Raw genomic sequence first — 15,179 nt, forward strand, 5'->3', positions numbered from 1 at the left:
CCGAGCCCAGGGTCACATGCAGAGCACCCCGGTGTGCTGCAGGTGCCCCAAGCATGGTGGGGGGGGCCCCTCTGTGTTGCCCAGCCCATGCCCACAGCCCCCTCCCTGTGGGATGGAGCTGCCCCGACAGCTCACAAGGGCTCCCGGCCGACCTGCAGCTGCCCAGATGTGGGGTCCACGGTCACGGCAACGGTCTGCGTTGGCAACGCGTGGGGCTCAGGGCTCAGCTGTTCCCCCCGCCTTGTGCCCACTGTCTGGCTGCGGGTGGTGTTTGCCCATCAGCTGTTACCTGCCTCAAGGCACATCGCGGGGCAGACGTGCAGATTTGAGGTGTGTTTGCACAGGGATGGGTTCAGGGACTCCAGCCAGGGGCTGCTCCCTGCCCCAACACCCCCCACAAGCTCTGGGCAGGAACAAAGAATTGCGAAAGCCTCTGCTGGCACCACTGCCAATCCTGCACGTCCCTGAGAGCAACCGCACTCCTGGACCAGGAACCGGCGATGCCGAAGGGCTCTGTGCCAGCGCTGGAAAGGCAGCAGTGTTCATGTAGTGACGGAGCCCCTCCGCCATGCATGTGATGCGGTGCAGGGACCTGCAGTGCTTCTCTGACAGGGATGCTTCTGGGGAAAAACGTCCTGGAGAGCAGCCAGCAGCTGCTTTGGACAGGACCAAGTAACACTCGAGGCTTTTGAGGGGCAGAGGCAGAGGTGCAAAGAGCAGGAGCCTGGGGGGGTGTCAGAGGGGCTGAGCAGAGATCAGGCAGAAGCCTGTGCACCTCGCTATCGTCACTAACGAGCCCTCATTCATCACATCACCAGACTGCTTGTGTCATTTTGTTTTTCTCAGCCCAAGTCTGGCTCAGCTCTCCCGCAAACAGCACCGGAGGAGCAGGGCAGGAGCAGCCAGGGGTTTGCCTGTCCTGAAGCCACCCCACTCCCTCTCCCTGCGCTCTCCAGGCTCCCCCCATGGCGGGTGCCCATGGGGAGACACTGCCGGGGCCCAGCCAAGCGCTCCCATCAGTGCACACACAACCAGCGGGGAGGAACTTAGTTATCCTTTTATTTATAAACAAATCAACGTAAAATAAGTGCAGAGGAAAGCACTGGCTGACCCCGCACGGGGACCTGTCTTCAGCGGGCCAGTGGGATCAGCGTCAGGTAAAAACGAGGGGCGTCCCGGGGCCGATGCTGTGAGTGACGGGGCTCTGCGAGTGGCCAGAACCCCACCTCCCTCCGACCACGCTGGTGCAGCAGCAGGGACTGCAGCACAGACTTTGCTGTACAACAAAAAGCCTTTTTATTACTTTGGGGTTTGGTTTTTTTTTTTTGCAACTTTTCCCCTTAGGGGTAAACCTGACCCAGTGCAAGAGACTGGAGGGTTGTTCACCATGGGGGCCCTTTCCACTGCTGGCCAGGGCCCTCGAGGTTGGCAGGGACGAGGGTGTGAGACGTTGCTCTGGATGCACAGAGGGTGAGCTAAAGACAGGAGAAGAAAGAAGTGCTTGCAGTGGAGATCCCCGTCCCAGCCCTTTGGTCATTGCAGAAAGGAAGCGTGCGTGGGAGCGCGCTGTGGGTGCACGTGTGGGCACGCGCCTGGGACAGCCCTCGCCTCCGCCGCGCCTCTCCCCATCAGCCCTTCCCCAGCACATCCCAGGCCGGGGCAGGAGATGCTCCAGGGGATGGGCAGCCCCTGTCCCCCCTGGCAGCCCCAAGCCTGGCAGCTGCTGCCCAGGGGACACAGCGGCACGGCTGGGTGGCCTCCACTCCGATGCTCCTCTTGCAGCTGCAGTAACTGGGTGTCTAGGACAGCAGGTTACCATTCAAGTGCCATCAAAAATAAATACATTAGACTGTCTGAAACAAACAGGTGCTGCCAGGTAGGGCAAAGCCCTCGCAGGAAGCAATGCAAGGACGGCTCACCACACTGGGATCCTCTGACCTGACAGACCCAACACCCTCTCGCACACGCTGAGCTGGGACGGACCGAAACGCCAGAGGACCGGGAGGGCCCCTGGGAAGACGAACCTTTGCATCTCTGGCTAAAAATCTCCAAGAGTTGCGAGTTCAACAACAGGTAGAAAAATCATTTCATCATTTTAAACAGACAACTCCTTATAAAAAAAAAAAATTTTTTTTTTTTTTTTTTCAAAACAGAAAACCCTCAAAAGAAAAGAGAGAAGGATCAGTCGAGTCCTGCAGCATCCAGCCAGCCTCTGACGCCAACCCAGGCCCGTCCTTGCCACGGGAACGCCAGACCCAGCCACACTCCTCAGCTCTCCCACAGCTTGCTCCATGCTCCTGGGCAGCGCCGTGTGCTGCCGCACGGCCTCCCCAGTCAGAAATAAATACGAAGGCTTCCATCCCGGACCCGGCGTCCCCAGCTGGAGGAAGGCTGGGAGCTGAGGGGCAGGCAGAGCTCGGGAGGTGAGTGGCCCCCGGGATGGGCGGCCGGGCTCCCCCCAGGCATGGAAGACGGGGACGGGGGCAGCCATTGCTCTGAGGTCGCCGCAGTGCTATGGGGGCCGAGCGTGGGTCAGGGGCATCGTCCCCCTCACAGCCGGGCTGCCTGGCGAAGCGCAAAGCGTCCAGCCCCCCCGGCCCACCGCCCTTCCAAGGGGATGGGAGCTGAGGGCTGCCCCGAGCAGGCGAGGCTGGGAGCGCACGAGCCACAGCGAGAGGCAGAGGAGCTGGCACGAGCGCCCAGTCCCCACAGGCTCTGCCCAGAGCTGCTGCTTCATCCCAGGGAAGCAGGACCGGGAGCCCGCGGAGAAGTGCCGGCTGGGCAGCAGGGAGAGACCCTCCACTTGTAACAGGACGCCCACGATGAGTCTGGTGCGAAGCCCCGGGGCCAGCTGTGTGCCAGCCTCCTCCCGAGTGTCTGCCGGGGCCTGGCCGCTGGCACAGGGGTGGGCGGGCGGCTGGACCCCTGCATCGGGGCCGGGGTGTCGGCGAGGTGTCCGTCTGCGGCGTAAATGGGTGTGTGTGCATGCGTACCTGTCGGCAGGCGAGCGCGGGTATGGATGGCCAGGAGCGGAGCTTCCAGGATCCGTCCTGCCAAGCGTCCTCTCAGAACTTGCCTTGCTTTAGCTTGTCGATGTGGTAAGTGAGCTTCAGGGCTGGCCCCAGTTTCAGCCCCATGTACTTCATCATCATGTCACTCCGCAGCAAGAGCAGGGCTTTCCCGTCAATCTCCTGCAAGGAGGGGAAACAACAGCACTTGTGACTACACCTGTAAGCCCTAACCCTGCCCGCTGAGCCAGGCCGTGCCCAAGATGACGACGGCTGAAGCAGCACGGCTGGGTGTGAGAGCACCGCTCAACAGCAGAGGTGGGTTGCAGGTAACTGCAGCATCCCAGTGCGGGAATCCCTGCATCCTGCCCTGCCTGCAGCACGGGGGTTCAGCCTCGGAGCCCTGCACGGCGGTGGGAAATCTGCTGAGTGATAAACACCCAGGAGCCATGTCCAGCTGGTCAGCAAATCCTGAAGGGAGGTGGGGAGGAAGGAAAAGAGTGGGGTTTCCCTGACAGGGGAACGATCAAGGCAGCGGCAGCGCAGGGGAGCAGCCTCTCACTCAAGGGCATTGTCATCCCACTGCAGGGGAAACGTCCTGGGAGAGGATGCGCTGGCCCTGAGAGCAGTCCTGCCACAACACAGGCAGCCCTGAAGTCAAGGCTGAAGAAGGAGGCAAGGGCCCGAACCCTGTAAACCCAAAGAGACTGCCACTGCATGCAAAGCAAATTTCTGGAGTTTGTAAGAAAAGTCCCCCCATCTGGCAGAGCACCTCATCTCCAGCAGGGCTGATTTCAACATCACAGCTTTCAAAAGTATCTGATGCTTTACAGCTGAGCCAGATGTGCCCTCACAGAGGCTCAGGAGGGGAGGGATCACGAAGCTCGAAATAACCGAAGAACGGCTTTGCACTCAGCATCTGCAAGTGGAAGTTTTCCAGTGCCTTGCAGCACTCCTTTCCTTGACCTGGTCCTGGCTTAGCCCAGAGCTTTGCAGTGGACAGGTTTCCATGAAGAAAACGTTAATGGACTTATAAATGAAAAATAAAAATCACAACCGCTAACAACAGAAAATCCTGTCCTATGTCGACGCTCAGTTAGGTCTCACACTTGGTAAGATCTCCAGTAATCTCCAGTACCAGGTTTGTTCTGCTTTTCCCTTTGTCAAATGAAAGCCAAGTTCTTCCTCAGGATTGCCAATACAGGGGACTTTCATCCCTTAGCAGAGCTGAGCACTTTCTTGCATAAACAAAACATTTTTCAATTACTGGTGGTTCTAAAATAGAATTAAAAAAAAAAAAAAGAGTGTTGTCTCAGCCCAGCACAGAGCAAGAAGCATCCCATCTGCCTCTCCTGCCTGGGGAAGACGAGTATTTTCTCTTACTGCTCTTCTGACTTCACGAGCACCACCAGGTATAACATGGAGTGAATCAAAAGGCAGAGGGAAGACGAACTGTCTGGCAGGAATCAGGACGTGGAGCTGCCAAAATTTTCGTAGGTTTAGTTGTACAAGCTCCATGCTGTGTGTCTGCAGCTATTTTACATTTAAAGACACGCACAAGAACCAGAGGCCTTAGGACACCCCTTTTCATAAGAAACAGGAGTTTAGCAGCAACACACTCAATGAATTCCAGTTGGAACTTGTTTCTTGCCAGGAGAAATTTGCTACGAGGTGAATATTAAGACTCCATGAATGGGGGTTTTGTGTTTTCGGCACTAGGGTTCAGATCCAGCTAAGAGCTGAGCTCTCTGTACGCACAAAGGCAGTGGTGCTTGGAGCGACGGGCTCCTTAACTGGGCTGCGATGTCCTCCCCTCGATGATTGCTGAGTAAGAGGATCCCAGGCCTGAACACGGTGTTTTTCTTTGCACAAAAATCCAGCTGGTACAAAGTGCTGCCATTCTTTTGACTCTCCTAGATTTTCCTTGTATGATGATCTGCCCCCTCCCATATAGAATATATACATACACAGACGTATATACACATACATACACACCCATATATATACACATACAGACATACATGTTTTCGAAAGAGGTCAGCGTGGGGTCCCAGCTGTGGATCCGCTTCTCGTATGAACTGCATCACCTCCTCCACCGTCCAGGACGAGGGGTCGCGGCTGCTCAGCCGCGAGACGTCTCGAGATCCAAGGTATCTCTCTGAACCTGGGGGGGGAAGTGCGAGACAGCAGCCATTACTCCAAGTATCCCCGCCGCATCGCTCCAGCAGTTATTCACCCTTCATCTACCATTCAGTCTCCTCTCTCAAAGCAATGGCAGAGACAATGCGAAGGGCACGTCCCAACCGTGCCCCAGAGATTCCTGCAGCACGGGTCTAGCACCGAAGCCTTATTCTCTCTCCTTAGGCCTTACTTTTCAGGGCAACCTTCTATACTGAGCCCTTTTCCTCACTCTAAACCCCAATTTCCCCTTGCCTCCCTTCAGCTGCGTTTGGTCCTCCCCATTCCCACTCTTCCTTGCCCATCTACTGATGGTTCCCACCTTTGCAGAAAACAATCCTCCATTCCCACTCCTCTCCTCACACACCATTTCACCCCTCACTCCCCCGCTCCGAACACCACCTTTAGCAATTTTAACACAGCAAAGCTGTTTATGTTTTCATCGGCTGCGTTTTCTGATGCACTGAGCCCATATGCAAAATTCTGCTGTCTTGAAGCATCGCCCAAGCTAACAAAAGCCCTGCTCCCAACGTGCTGGCATCGGCACAGCCCGTTGTTCCAGCTCTCTGCCTGCATACACAGATGTGGGGGGAGGCAGACGGATCAAGGCATCAGCAGCCTGAGCTTTATAGAGGCTTTTATTGATGCCACTCACCTACAATTACAACTTTTTTTTGCAAACACCTGGATTTGACGTGTGCTGATTTACTGCAATGAACAGCTCTCTGCTCCTGTTCCTCCATACAGACAAGTGCCGTTCGCGCATCCGCCCACCCTCCTGGCCAACCGCCCCAGTTCCCAGCCTCATCAGGCAGTTCTCGACTCCCCGGCCATTCCCGATCCATCCTCATGGACTCCCATTTATCGCTTCAACAGCCCCCTGCCCACGCTCGCAAATTCAGCTCCTGCCCACTCCTTCCTGTCCACTGAGCTCCAGGTCCCACCTAGTCACCACGCCGAATGAGTGACCCTGCACGCACCACCTCTCCGTATTTCCACCCGCCCATCTGCCATGTCTCTAGAGCTACCGTTAAACCTAACAGACTACCTGTTTAACAGTGTAGAAGCCAGTCTCTGGTACTTGCTGAAGTTAGAAAGGTGTAACTGGAGTTAGAAAAGCCCTTTATTGCCAAATTTACAATCGGAGGGCTGGCTTCTTAACTCTCTTACCCCCAGAGCTAAGCCTACGCAAGGCAGAGGTACTGCCCTGGGTGAGGCTAGAGGGTTGGTGCAGGTGCCTGTATCCTTGCAGGCGATAGTCTCTGGAGCTCCTGCTGTGGCTGGATGAATTGACAGAGTTCAAGGCAGAGTCCATGGGGTCCAGGCGAGGCTCCAAGGGCCCTGGGAGGCCATCTCCCAGAACAAAGGTTTCACCTGGAACGCACCAAGCTGCAGTCAGTGCACCCGAACGCCACGCAGCCCGAAGTTACCGCTCGGCGGCAGAAAGCAGAACCGCAGCGAAAGCAGTGCTCGCACACGGCCGCGGGAGCAGGGTTGAACCACCGTGCTGGTGGTCTCCTTGAAAGCACAGAAATTAAACCAGGCACTGCTACAGCACTGCAGCCTGGTGTTTGCCTGGCAAATACCAGTCCAACCAGTTAGCAGTGATAACGGTTAGTGCCCAGACTGGAGCAACAGCTACTCTGGTAACGCCACCACCAGCTCTGGCTTGTGGTTCCGCGTCCTTACTGCTTCCAGAGGCCCTGCTGTGGCAGCGGGGCACCGCGGTGGCAGGCAGTGGAGGGCTGCCTGTTCTGCATGCCAACGGACACAGGAATCACACAACAGCCCTGAGCGGGGAGAGGAGGCTCCCCGAGATTTGAGGTCAAGTGCCGCATTTCACTGGCATTAGCGTGCAAACTAATGGACCAGGCGGTTGGGATTGTGGGGGATATTTAGGAAGACTCATGCTGTAGCCTGGATAGCAGCACACATGCAGAGCAGGAGGGAGCGGCAGGCTCCTCCGAGCAGCTCAGCTGCACCATCATGGCCCGGCAATGCTCTCACACCATGCTGATCCTCCGGCCCCGAAAACAAGGTGCTGGTGACCAGCTGCTCACCCCTCCTGGGCCCTTTTTCACTGCCTAACCAAGCTGGTGACCAACATCCTTTGCTGGGACATGCGCAGGAGGGACAGGGCAGAGGGCTCTCCCCAGGCAGGGATCCCAGTGTGAGACTGACTTCCTCGCTTTCTCTTCCAGAAACACGTTTAATTTTCAGCTGTCAGTGGTGGTATTAGGATGGAGGGGCTGACGAAACTATCCAGGGTGATATATTTTATTGGTTGAGCCAGCGAGATCTCCCTCTCCTGTTATACTGTGACAGCTTCATCCTAGGACATCCTTCATCCTAGGATTTTCCTATGGCACACACAACGTAGTCTCAGGCCAGGTGGACCTGATGCCTCATGAGTCATCCTCAAATACCTGCGTTCTTTATTATGAAATACCTGGCAAGTTTGTACAGCCAAAGAGGAAAGCAGCTCCTACAATGAGGGGTATTGCCTGTGCACTCTAAGCTGGGCCACGGCACCTAGCTGGGAGCTGGAGCTCCTCTACCAGCGTCCATAGAGGCCCTGAGATCAGCTCACAGTCCTGAGCTGCTGCCACTCAAACACCACAGTAGGTGACAAGGATGAAGAAACCTGAGCAACTGCCCCAGCCAGGCCCTGGGCTTCTTCCCTGGGACTTCCCAGACCACAGGAGCAGGAGGTGAGAAGCCAGCACAGCAAGGTTGTGCTGAACTGGGCTGGTGGTGCGGGCGCAGTGTCGATACTGCAGCCTGTGAGATCCAAGAGCTGTTGAGATCTTCTCAAGCTTTCCTGCTAAGCTGATGCTGCCATGCTCCAGCGAAGGGAGATGCAGCTTGCCAGAGCCTGAAGCAGTACCTGAGGGTTGCAGAGGTTGGGCCCCACCAAATGGGGCAACCTCTCTTGGAGGCACGTAGTTTTATCTGGTTTCTATGAACTATAGGACTATTCTGTGAACTGGGATCCTCTGGTTTCAGTGCTTCTGCTGTCTGTGTTTGAGCAGAGATCTCAGAGGCGAGTTCAGCTGGAGCTCATCCTTCCCTGGCTTCACCTCATAAGGCTACAAAATGGAAACATCCCTCTTGTCTAGCTCTTTGGCAATTCAGTGAAGCAGATGTGAGGAACTGCAACCCTCCATCTCGTGGGCTTTGTTACTCTGCACTTGAGGCATTTCTGCCTTTCTTTGCTTTTAGGTCTCTGGGACGCTCTCAGAAACCAGCAGCACATCCTTAAAATCTCATGTAGAAACAGTGCTGATGTGAAGACTGCTACTGCCGCGGTGCCTGTGCTGTGTGCTGGCCCGCACGGCACTAGCTTCCTGCGTGAGTAGAGGTGTTTTCAACTGCTCTCTGTGCATAAGAGGACGCTTTCTGACTCATGACTGTTCCTGAGTAACTTTGGACACCTCCTTCACTCCTGCACCACTTCCCACCATCCCATTTCAGCACAAGACTGGACGCCAACCCAGCACTGAGCTGGCTGCTCTGGCCCAGGGGTGGATAGAGATTGCCTGGCCCAGGCCCAGGCCGACCTACACAGTGGATGTGACTGACACCAGTGGCACTTTATAGTAGCTTCTTCATAGCAACTACATTTGGTTTCCTCTCCAACAGCACAGGTCTGCTTAAAACCCAAACCGCTTCCCATTAAACATCTGTGCAAAAGGATGACGTCTGACTCATGGGAAAATGCAGAGGCATGAGAGGGATCAGCGGGGACAGCCCTCTGCACGGGTCTGGATGCTCTGTAACAGGAAAGTGGCTGCGGGCACGGGAATGGGTCTGTGCTGCACACCTCCATCCTCCAAGGACACCCAGCACCCTCTGCGAGGTGACGCACAGCCTCAACTTTCTAGGAAGCCCTGGGACACTTGCCCCAATGTGCTGGGTCAGGCAAATGTGTGTCTAACTGCTTGGGAAGACCCCACAGCTCACACAGAGAGGATCTGTGTCAGCAGAAGGAATTTCTGGGCTCAGCTAGCAAAGACTACAGCTTGGGAAGCTGGGAGGCCACGTGCACAGGTTCACGTCGGTGCAATGCTAAGGATCCAAAACTCACCCTCAGAAAATATTTAACCGAACAATTAACACACTGTCATTATTCTGATATGAATGCACTGTGATGCATTATTCAAATATGTGAACATGTTCTCACATGTGCTTATGATCATACATCCGAAGAAGAGGACGAGGCCATGCAACTGGGGAGCACTACTGGGTTTTGCTCAAGAGGTAGAATTGAAGCTGCATGTTCACCCTCAGGTTACCTCTCTCTGAACTGGTCAGTGCTTGGTTGTGCTGTAAATATTGCAGCAGAGCTGGAGGCTTCTTGGTAGGGTCAATGCAAGAGAGATTTAGGACTTTCTTAAAAGTACAAACACACAAAGAACTGCTCAGATGAATGATACCACCAGAAAGGGGAGAGGGAAACAAGGCAAGAGGGGAATGATTACTAGCCCTGTGAATCACCTGTAGCAGAAGACAACATGCTTCTGCAAGTGGCAGGACACAGACTGCGTTCAGGCATATACACTATCCAGAATCTTTTCGCCCTTGATAACTAGCTTCGGAGTGAGGAGGAGGTGGTTAATTCTTAGGTAGATTTTCTTATACAAACCTCTAGTTTTAAATAAAGGCTTGCATTTGGAGCATTGTAGAAAAACATGCCACGGTCAGTGGTGGAGAGGCAGGGAGCAGATAATTAAAGTTTAATTAAACAAATAGTGCTATAGATTCAAGAGTGTCGTTTTACTGCTAAAAAACCATGGAGTTTGGCCACAAGTATAAACCTGATTTGCACAACTACTAAACACCCACTGTTTCCAACAAATGATAGTCTTTGAAAAGCAGGTCCCCACTGTGCTGGAACTGCAGCTTTTTAGGAAAAAGCTACATAAATGCCACTGGATGCAAGAGGAAAAACAATGAAAGAAGTGAGATCCCCTCCGCATCTTTCTGACTCCTTGCCAAAGGCATGATGAACGAAGGCTTCCCACTGCTACTCACTGCCTTCAATTTGGCAAACTGGAAACCGTTCAGGTACTGTTGTCTGTCATCCTGCTGAAGCCAGAATACGCTCTACTGGGGGAGTTCATCACCGTGAGAAGATGTACCTCCTTGCTCGAGAAATATTCAATATCTGACTATTTCAGGCTCATATTCTTAAAATACACCCTCTGAAATGCAAATATTCCTGCTTGTACTTAAATTTCATGGTAGAGGAGGATGAATAGGCTTTTAGCTGTGAGACAAAAATGAATTTCTAGATGGAATTTGGAACTGCACCTCATTTCTCCCTGCCCTGTACACCGCCTGCTTGGACCAAGAACAGACAAAGACCAAGTTGCTGTAGTTCACACACCAACAGGATCATCACCCTCACGTGAAGGCACACTTTCTGCTCACTTGTCTTTACTTCTACAGAAGACGCTGGAGTACTCGGGGCATCCAGATGGCATGTCCCATTGAAAGGCCAAGAGATAATTGAATAGACTTTGAAGCAGACTAAAAATCAGTCTTGTAGACAACCTAACGTAGGTTCCTCCTTGGAATTACCCATTATGGAAGTCTTCTCTCTTCACTGACAATATAGAGAGTGTACGATACTCACCACCTAACTAAGGCACCTTAATCTTTAGAGCGCACCACCGCGCTTCAAGAACAGGTGAAACACTGCATGTCCCACCTGCTGGTAGAGGAGGAACTGACAGGCTTTGCTAATGGTTAACTTAAGTGCAGTGGTTGATGTATTAGAGGAGAATGTCAAGGAGACCAGCAAGGACATGTACGTAGAGGTGAGAAACAGACTGAGCCTCAGGGAACAATTTTTGACTTGTCAATATGCTGGAACAGACGAGACAGTCCCACATGTCACCTTGTTCTTCGCTTCAGCTATGTGACAAACCTACAATTTTAATCAATATAGATACTAAGGCCACTAGAAACCGTCCATCATAGGGTGCAAGTTCAGATTAGCTGTGCTTAGATACGGGGTCAGTAATCCCGAAGAGCACAGGGCACAGTGATGGATGGAGACTAAAATTACACCACAGCGCATGGGAGGCTGTGCACTCTCAAATCTGTGATCAACAACTCATGCCCAGCAAACGCAGCAAGAACCAGGGAAACGGTGATTCTAAAGGGACAGCAACAGAGCACAAAGCCACTGAACTATGAGCCCAGCCAAGAGTCTCCAGCAAATTTTCAGGGACACGTTACAAAGAATTGAGAGTAATACCTTGGCAGATTTCACCAGCAATTAATTAAAAGGCTTCAGTAAGGTTGAATCTCCAGTCTACATTATGGAGTGTTTGCAGTTCAGAACAGAAGGGAAGGTGGAAGTGTATTTATTGAAGACTCCTGCTCAGGCTCAAGTAGTCCTCCAGCTACCTGGACCCCCTGGAAATCTCCCACCTGCACGTGCAAGGGACACCTATGGACCACACACCAAAGAGGACATTTCTGCAATTGCTTTTGAGAATGTGGCACAGCACATCTGCACCAGCGTTACCCGACGGATACTGCAGGAAGCAGCAGCGCTGCGGGATGTGATTTGATCTGGTTTAGCTGGTGGAGCACACACTAGCGAGACCCTCCCTGCTATTTAGGGAGGATCGTGAGGAAGAAGATGGGATCCTGGGAAAGGGCAGCAGCTTCCCGGCCATACAGCTGCACATCAGCATCTGTACAACATACTGCAGCAAACCATCATGGAAAAATTCGGGGGAAGATTGACTGAAGCAACTGGGCAGTTTTATGACCGTTAATACCATGCATAGCAATAGAAGCTAAAATATGGGTAATTAAATCCCAGATTATATGGTATTAGATGATGACTATCTCGGTTAGAAGGAATTCTCCCTGCGTTCCACATGCCTTACACAACTGCTTGGGGAACCTGCCTTGGCGTAGAGTGGTTTCTTCACTTCTCTCTGAAATGCCAAGCACCGACCCATGCCAGAGACAAAGCAAAGCAGACTTCCTAAACCCACGGCTCGATTTGGCACGGCAAATCTAATCCTGCTGTATCCATTACAAGTTGCTATAAACAGCCAGCTTTGGGAAGAGACGCTGTGCTCACCTTCCAAAGGGTGACGGTCATTCTTTGGTAACTTGGGGGAGAGAGGAGCACTGTATGGAGGGGAATCTTGGGAATATCGCTTTGTACCCCGGCCTGGTCCCTGCAGAGTGCCGTTTAACGAACTGCTTCTGTCTAGGAAAAGAGAACAAGCCCTATTTAGGAGTGGAGACTTTCTGGGAAATTCAGTCTTGCCAGAGTCACTTGAGACTCGCATGCATCGCCAGCCTGGTAACAGCCTGTTAAAACTGCAATTCAGCACATCTGTCATTGCTTAACATTTTATATTTTGCTTTGCAAGTTTTATCAGTGAAAACGGGTGGCAAGAAACCTAATGAATAATCTTAGCCACGTTTTGCCATATTTCACCCCAAATATCACCTCCGATTGACATAATTCCATTTGTCCTCATTCTACCCCTTGGCTCATTCCACACGATTCCTGCTCCTCCCCACTCTTCACCTTTCAGACGCACGTAACCCTTGGACGATTTGCAAACAACCCTTGGATGATTTGCAAACACTCTGTGCCATACACAGTGCTTGATTAAACCGTACTCAAATTTTCAATCTTTCCCCAAATGGATCCCTCAAGCACCCCAGCTGTCGCTGCTGCTCTTCTCCAAATGCTTCCCAACGATGGGGTTCTCCATATTATACGCGGCAGACGAGACGTCAGGCTGGGCTGCGAGATGTCTCTTTGCAGACGGCTAAAGGCTGCACACAAAGTGTCAGTGGGTGGATGAACACAGAGAATGGAAGCGCTAACACGGATGGGAACAGCAGCCAGGCAAGCGATACAGTGGGTGGCAGACCATGCCCCATCTGGACAAGGCATGGTCAATTGAGAAGCAATGAAGAGGTTACCCACCAGCTGCCGCCTGCCCACGCAGGCCACCAGCACTCCTGGCTGGCCCCTTCCAGCTGCCCCGAGCATGGGCAACATGTGTGAGCCTGCAGCGTTCAAGGTGCGCGGGGAGAGAGGGGTGAAATGCTCGTAGACAAATGCCGGGAGCTGGACAACAGCACGGAGCAGCCCCGACTGCCAGTGCAGGGCAGGAACGGGTGCTGGAGGGGTGACGGAAATACGGCGGGGAGCGACTGGGACCGGACACCAAGGGAGATGCATCACGCCAAACAAAGAAACGAAGGTACAGATGGGTGGGAAGCATCAGACGGTCACAATTTAGTTGACTAAAGAGAAATACATAGGTAGAGAAAAGTATCTGTTCTATCAAAATCCTTTGGGGAAATGAAAGATAAGCTGCTTATACTGAGGCCCTGGGACTCCATATGAGTACGATCAAAAATCACTGTAACATTATTAGAAAGACAAATGCTGGAGGACTCAGGACAAGTCCCGGTAGGAAACATTACTCGCCCAGACAGAGATGGGAACCAAATGCTCTTAGCAATGTCTCTGGATATCTCTAAATATAAAACTGCATGACCTTCTTCACCAAACAGTCACAGAACCACAACAAAAGGTGATGCTTTTTAAAGGTTTTATCAGGTTTTGGTTTGAGTTATTTTTTAAATTGGTTGATTTTAAAAGTAATGCAAACACAGAAGGTCAGGTTGTAGAAGATAACCCAGGGAATCAGAAGTTAGGTCAGTGTAAATTAACGGAAGGATAAACCAAAAGTAGGTCTGTAGTTAGGATCTCTGATTTTAAAGGACAAATTTTAAGAAAATAAAGAAATTGAGTAATACATAGAGCTGCACTCAGCAGTCACAATGCGGATCATCACGAAAAAAAGAAAATACCTTCAGTTCAAAAGATGCCATAAACATCATGAATGTGTATCATCAGTGAGGAAATAATGTGGGAGGAAAGGACACCAAATCTAAGTGGATAAATGTTCACTTTGAGAAGGATGATGAAAACAAGCAGATCATTTACTGGAGATGAAAAGGACCTGCTCAGCATATACCTCAGAGGATGGCAAGTACAGGGACGAAGTGAACTTTTTAACTCATTCTGTCTTTTGACACAGTGCAAAGGAGAAGACAGGACCACGTTTTCAGCTACAGAAGTAACAAGTGCGTGGGAATGGAGCAAGAGTATATTGTGCAGAAAGGTAAAGATTGAGAAAAAAGAAAAAAAGGTTGTCCTTGCCTGCAAATGATAGGACAGCTTTGAGGGATATTTCACCTCACCTAACTTGGGAGATTGGTGGGGAGGAAGACATCTGCCCATGCCTGGGTTTGTGCTGTTGGCCATCCCAAGGCAGTCAGGATAGATGCCTTTACAGTCAGAGAGAGTCTGCTCATCTCATCTCATCAAGTCAAAAAGTCAAAGTCAAGGCTCCTACTTTAGGATGGTGTAACTTGCACTGACTGCGCTGGTACCTCCTCTCTGACTGCAGAGCGTGCCTACACAACCAGCTCAGGTGTCGATGCCTCTGTGACATCCACCTGCATTCAGGAAAACAAATCCCACCCTTCACTTCCAGTCACAGCCATGCTGAACACCGGGGCAAGGCTCAAAGGATAAAAGAAACGGGACAGGAATGAAAATATACACCATTGACTAAGAAGCGGAAGTCAAATAACTGAACGTACTCAAACTGGGGATGTGAGAGTGCAGAGGAAGCCAAAACGTAACTTAAGAAAGAAGGCGCACATGAAACCCTGGATCTCGCACAGCAAATTCTAACAAAACTCAGTGATGCACTGCTCAGAGTGACTGGAAACATGGCGCTAACGTTTAAAAAAGAAGGTGAAAAAACGATTTTGGCAACAAAATGCTCACATCTGACCTCAGCAGTACTGCAAGGCTTGCAAGAGATTCTGAAGGAAAGGGCAGGGAAAATACTGCAATAACACATGGCACATACTGCGGTAGGCATTCATCAGAGGAGGCTAACCCAATAGCTTCCTTATCAT

The 15,179-nt window shown here is 51.9% G+C and overlaps 1 protein-coding gene across 14 annotated transcripts in view; it reads right to left on the reverse strand.

The window, feature by feature from the left end:
- Positions 1-1,041: 1,041 nt before the first annotated feature.
- The window catches only part of SCMH1 (Scm polycomb group protein homolog 1), a 74,358-nt gene continuing 60,220 nt past the window's right edge, over positions 1,042-15,179 (reverse strand). For 11 of the 14 annotated variants that reach the window (XM_072885405.1, XM_072885409.1, XM_072885407.1 and 8 more), the window contains 4 exons: positions 12,295-12,426; positions 6,357-6,560; positions 5,030-5,172; positions 1,042-3,191 (listed from right to left, as the gene is read on the reverse strand). In XM_072885405.1, the coding sequence (XP_072741506.1) occupies positions 3,066-3,191; positions 5,030-5,172; positions 6,357-6,560; positions 12,295-12,426 (605 nt within the window). In that variant the 3' untranslated portion in view covers positions 1,042-3,065. The remainder of the gene's footprint in view (positions 3,192-5,029; positions 5,173-6,356; positions 6,561-12,294; positions 12,427-15,179) is intronic. The other 3 variants (XM_072885415.1, XM_072885412.1, XM_072885417.1) reach the window with 3 other exon arrangements.

Source organism: Ciconia boyciana, chromosome 21 (assembly GCF_034638445.1).
Source record: "Ciconia boyciana chromosome 21, ASM3463844v1, whole genome shotgun sequence".
In the NCBI taxonomy this organism is placed as follows: Eukaryota; Metazoa; Chordata; class Aves; order Ciconiiformes; family Ciconiidae; genus Ciconia; species Ciconia boyciana.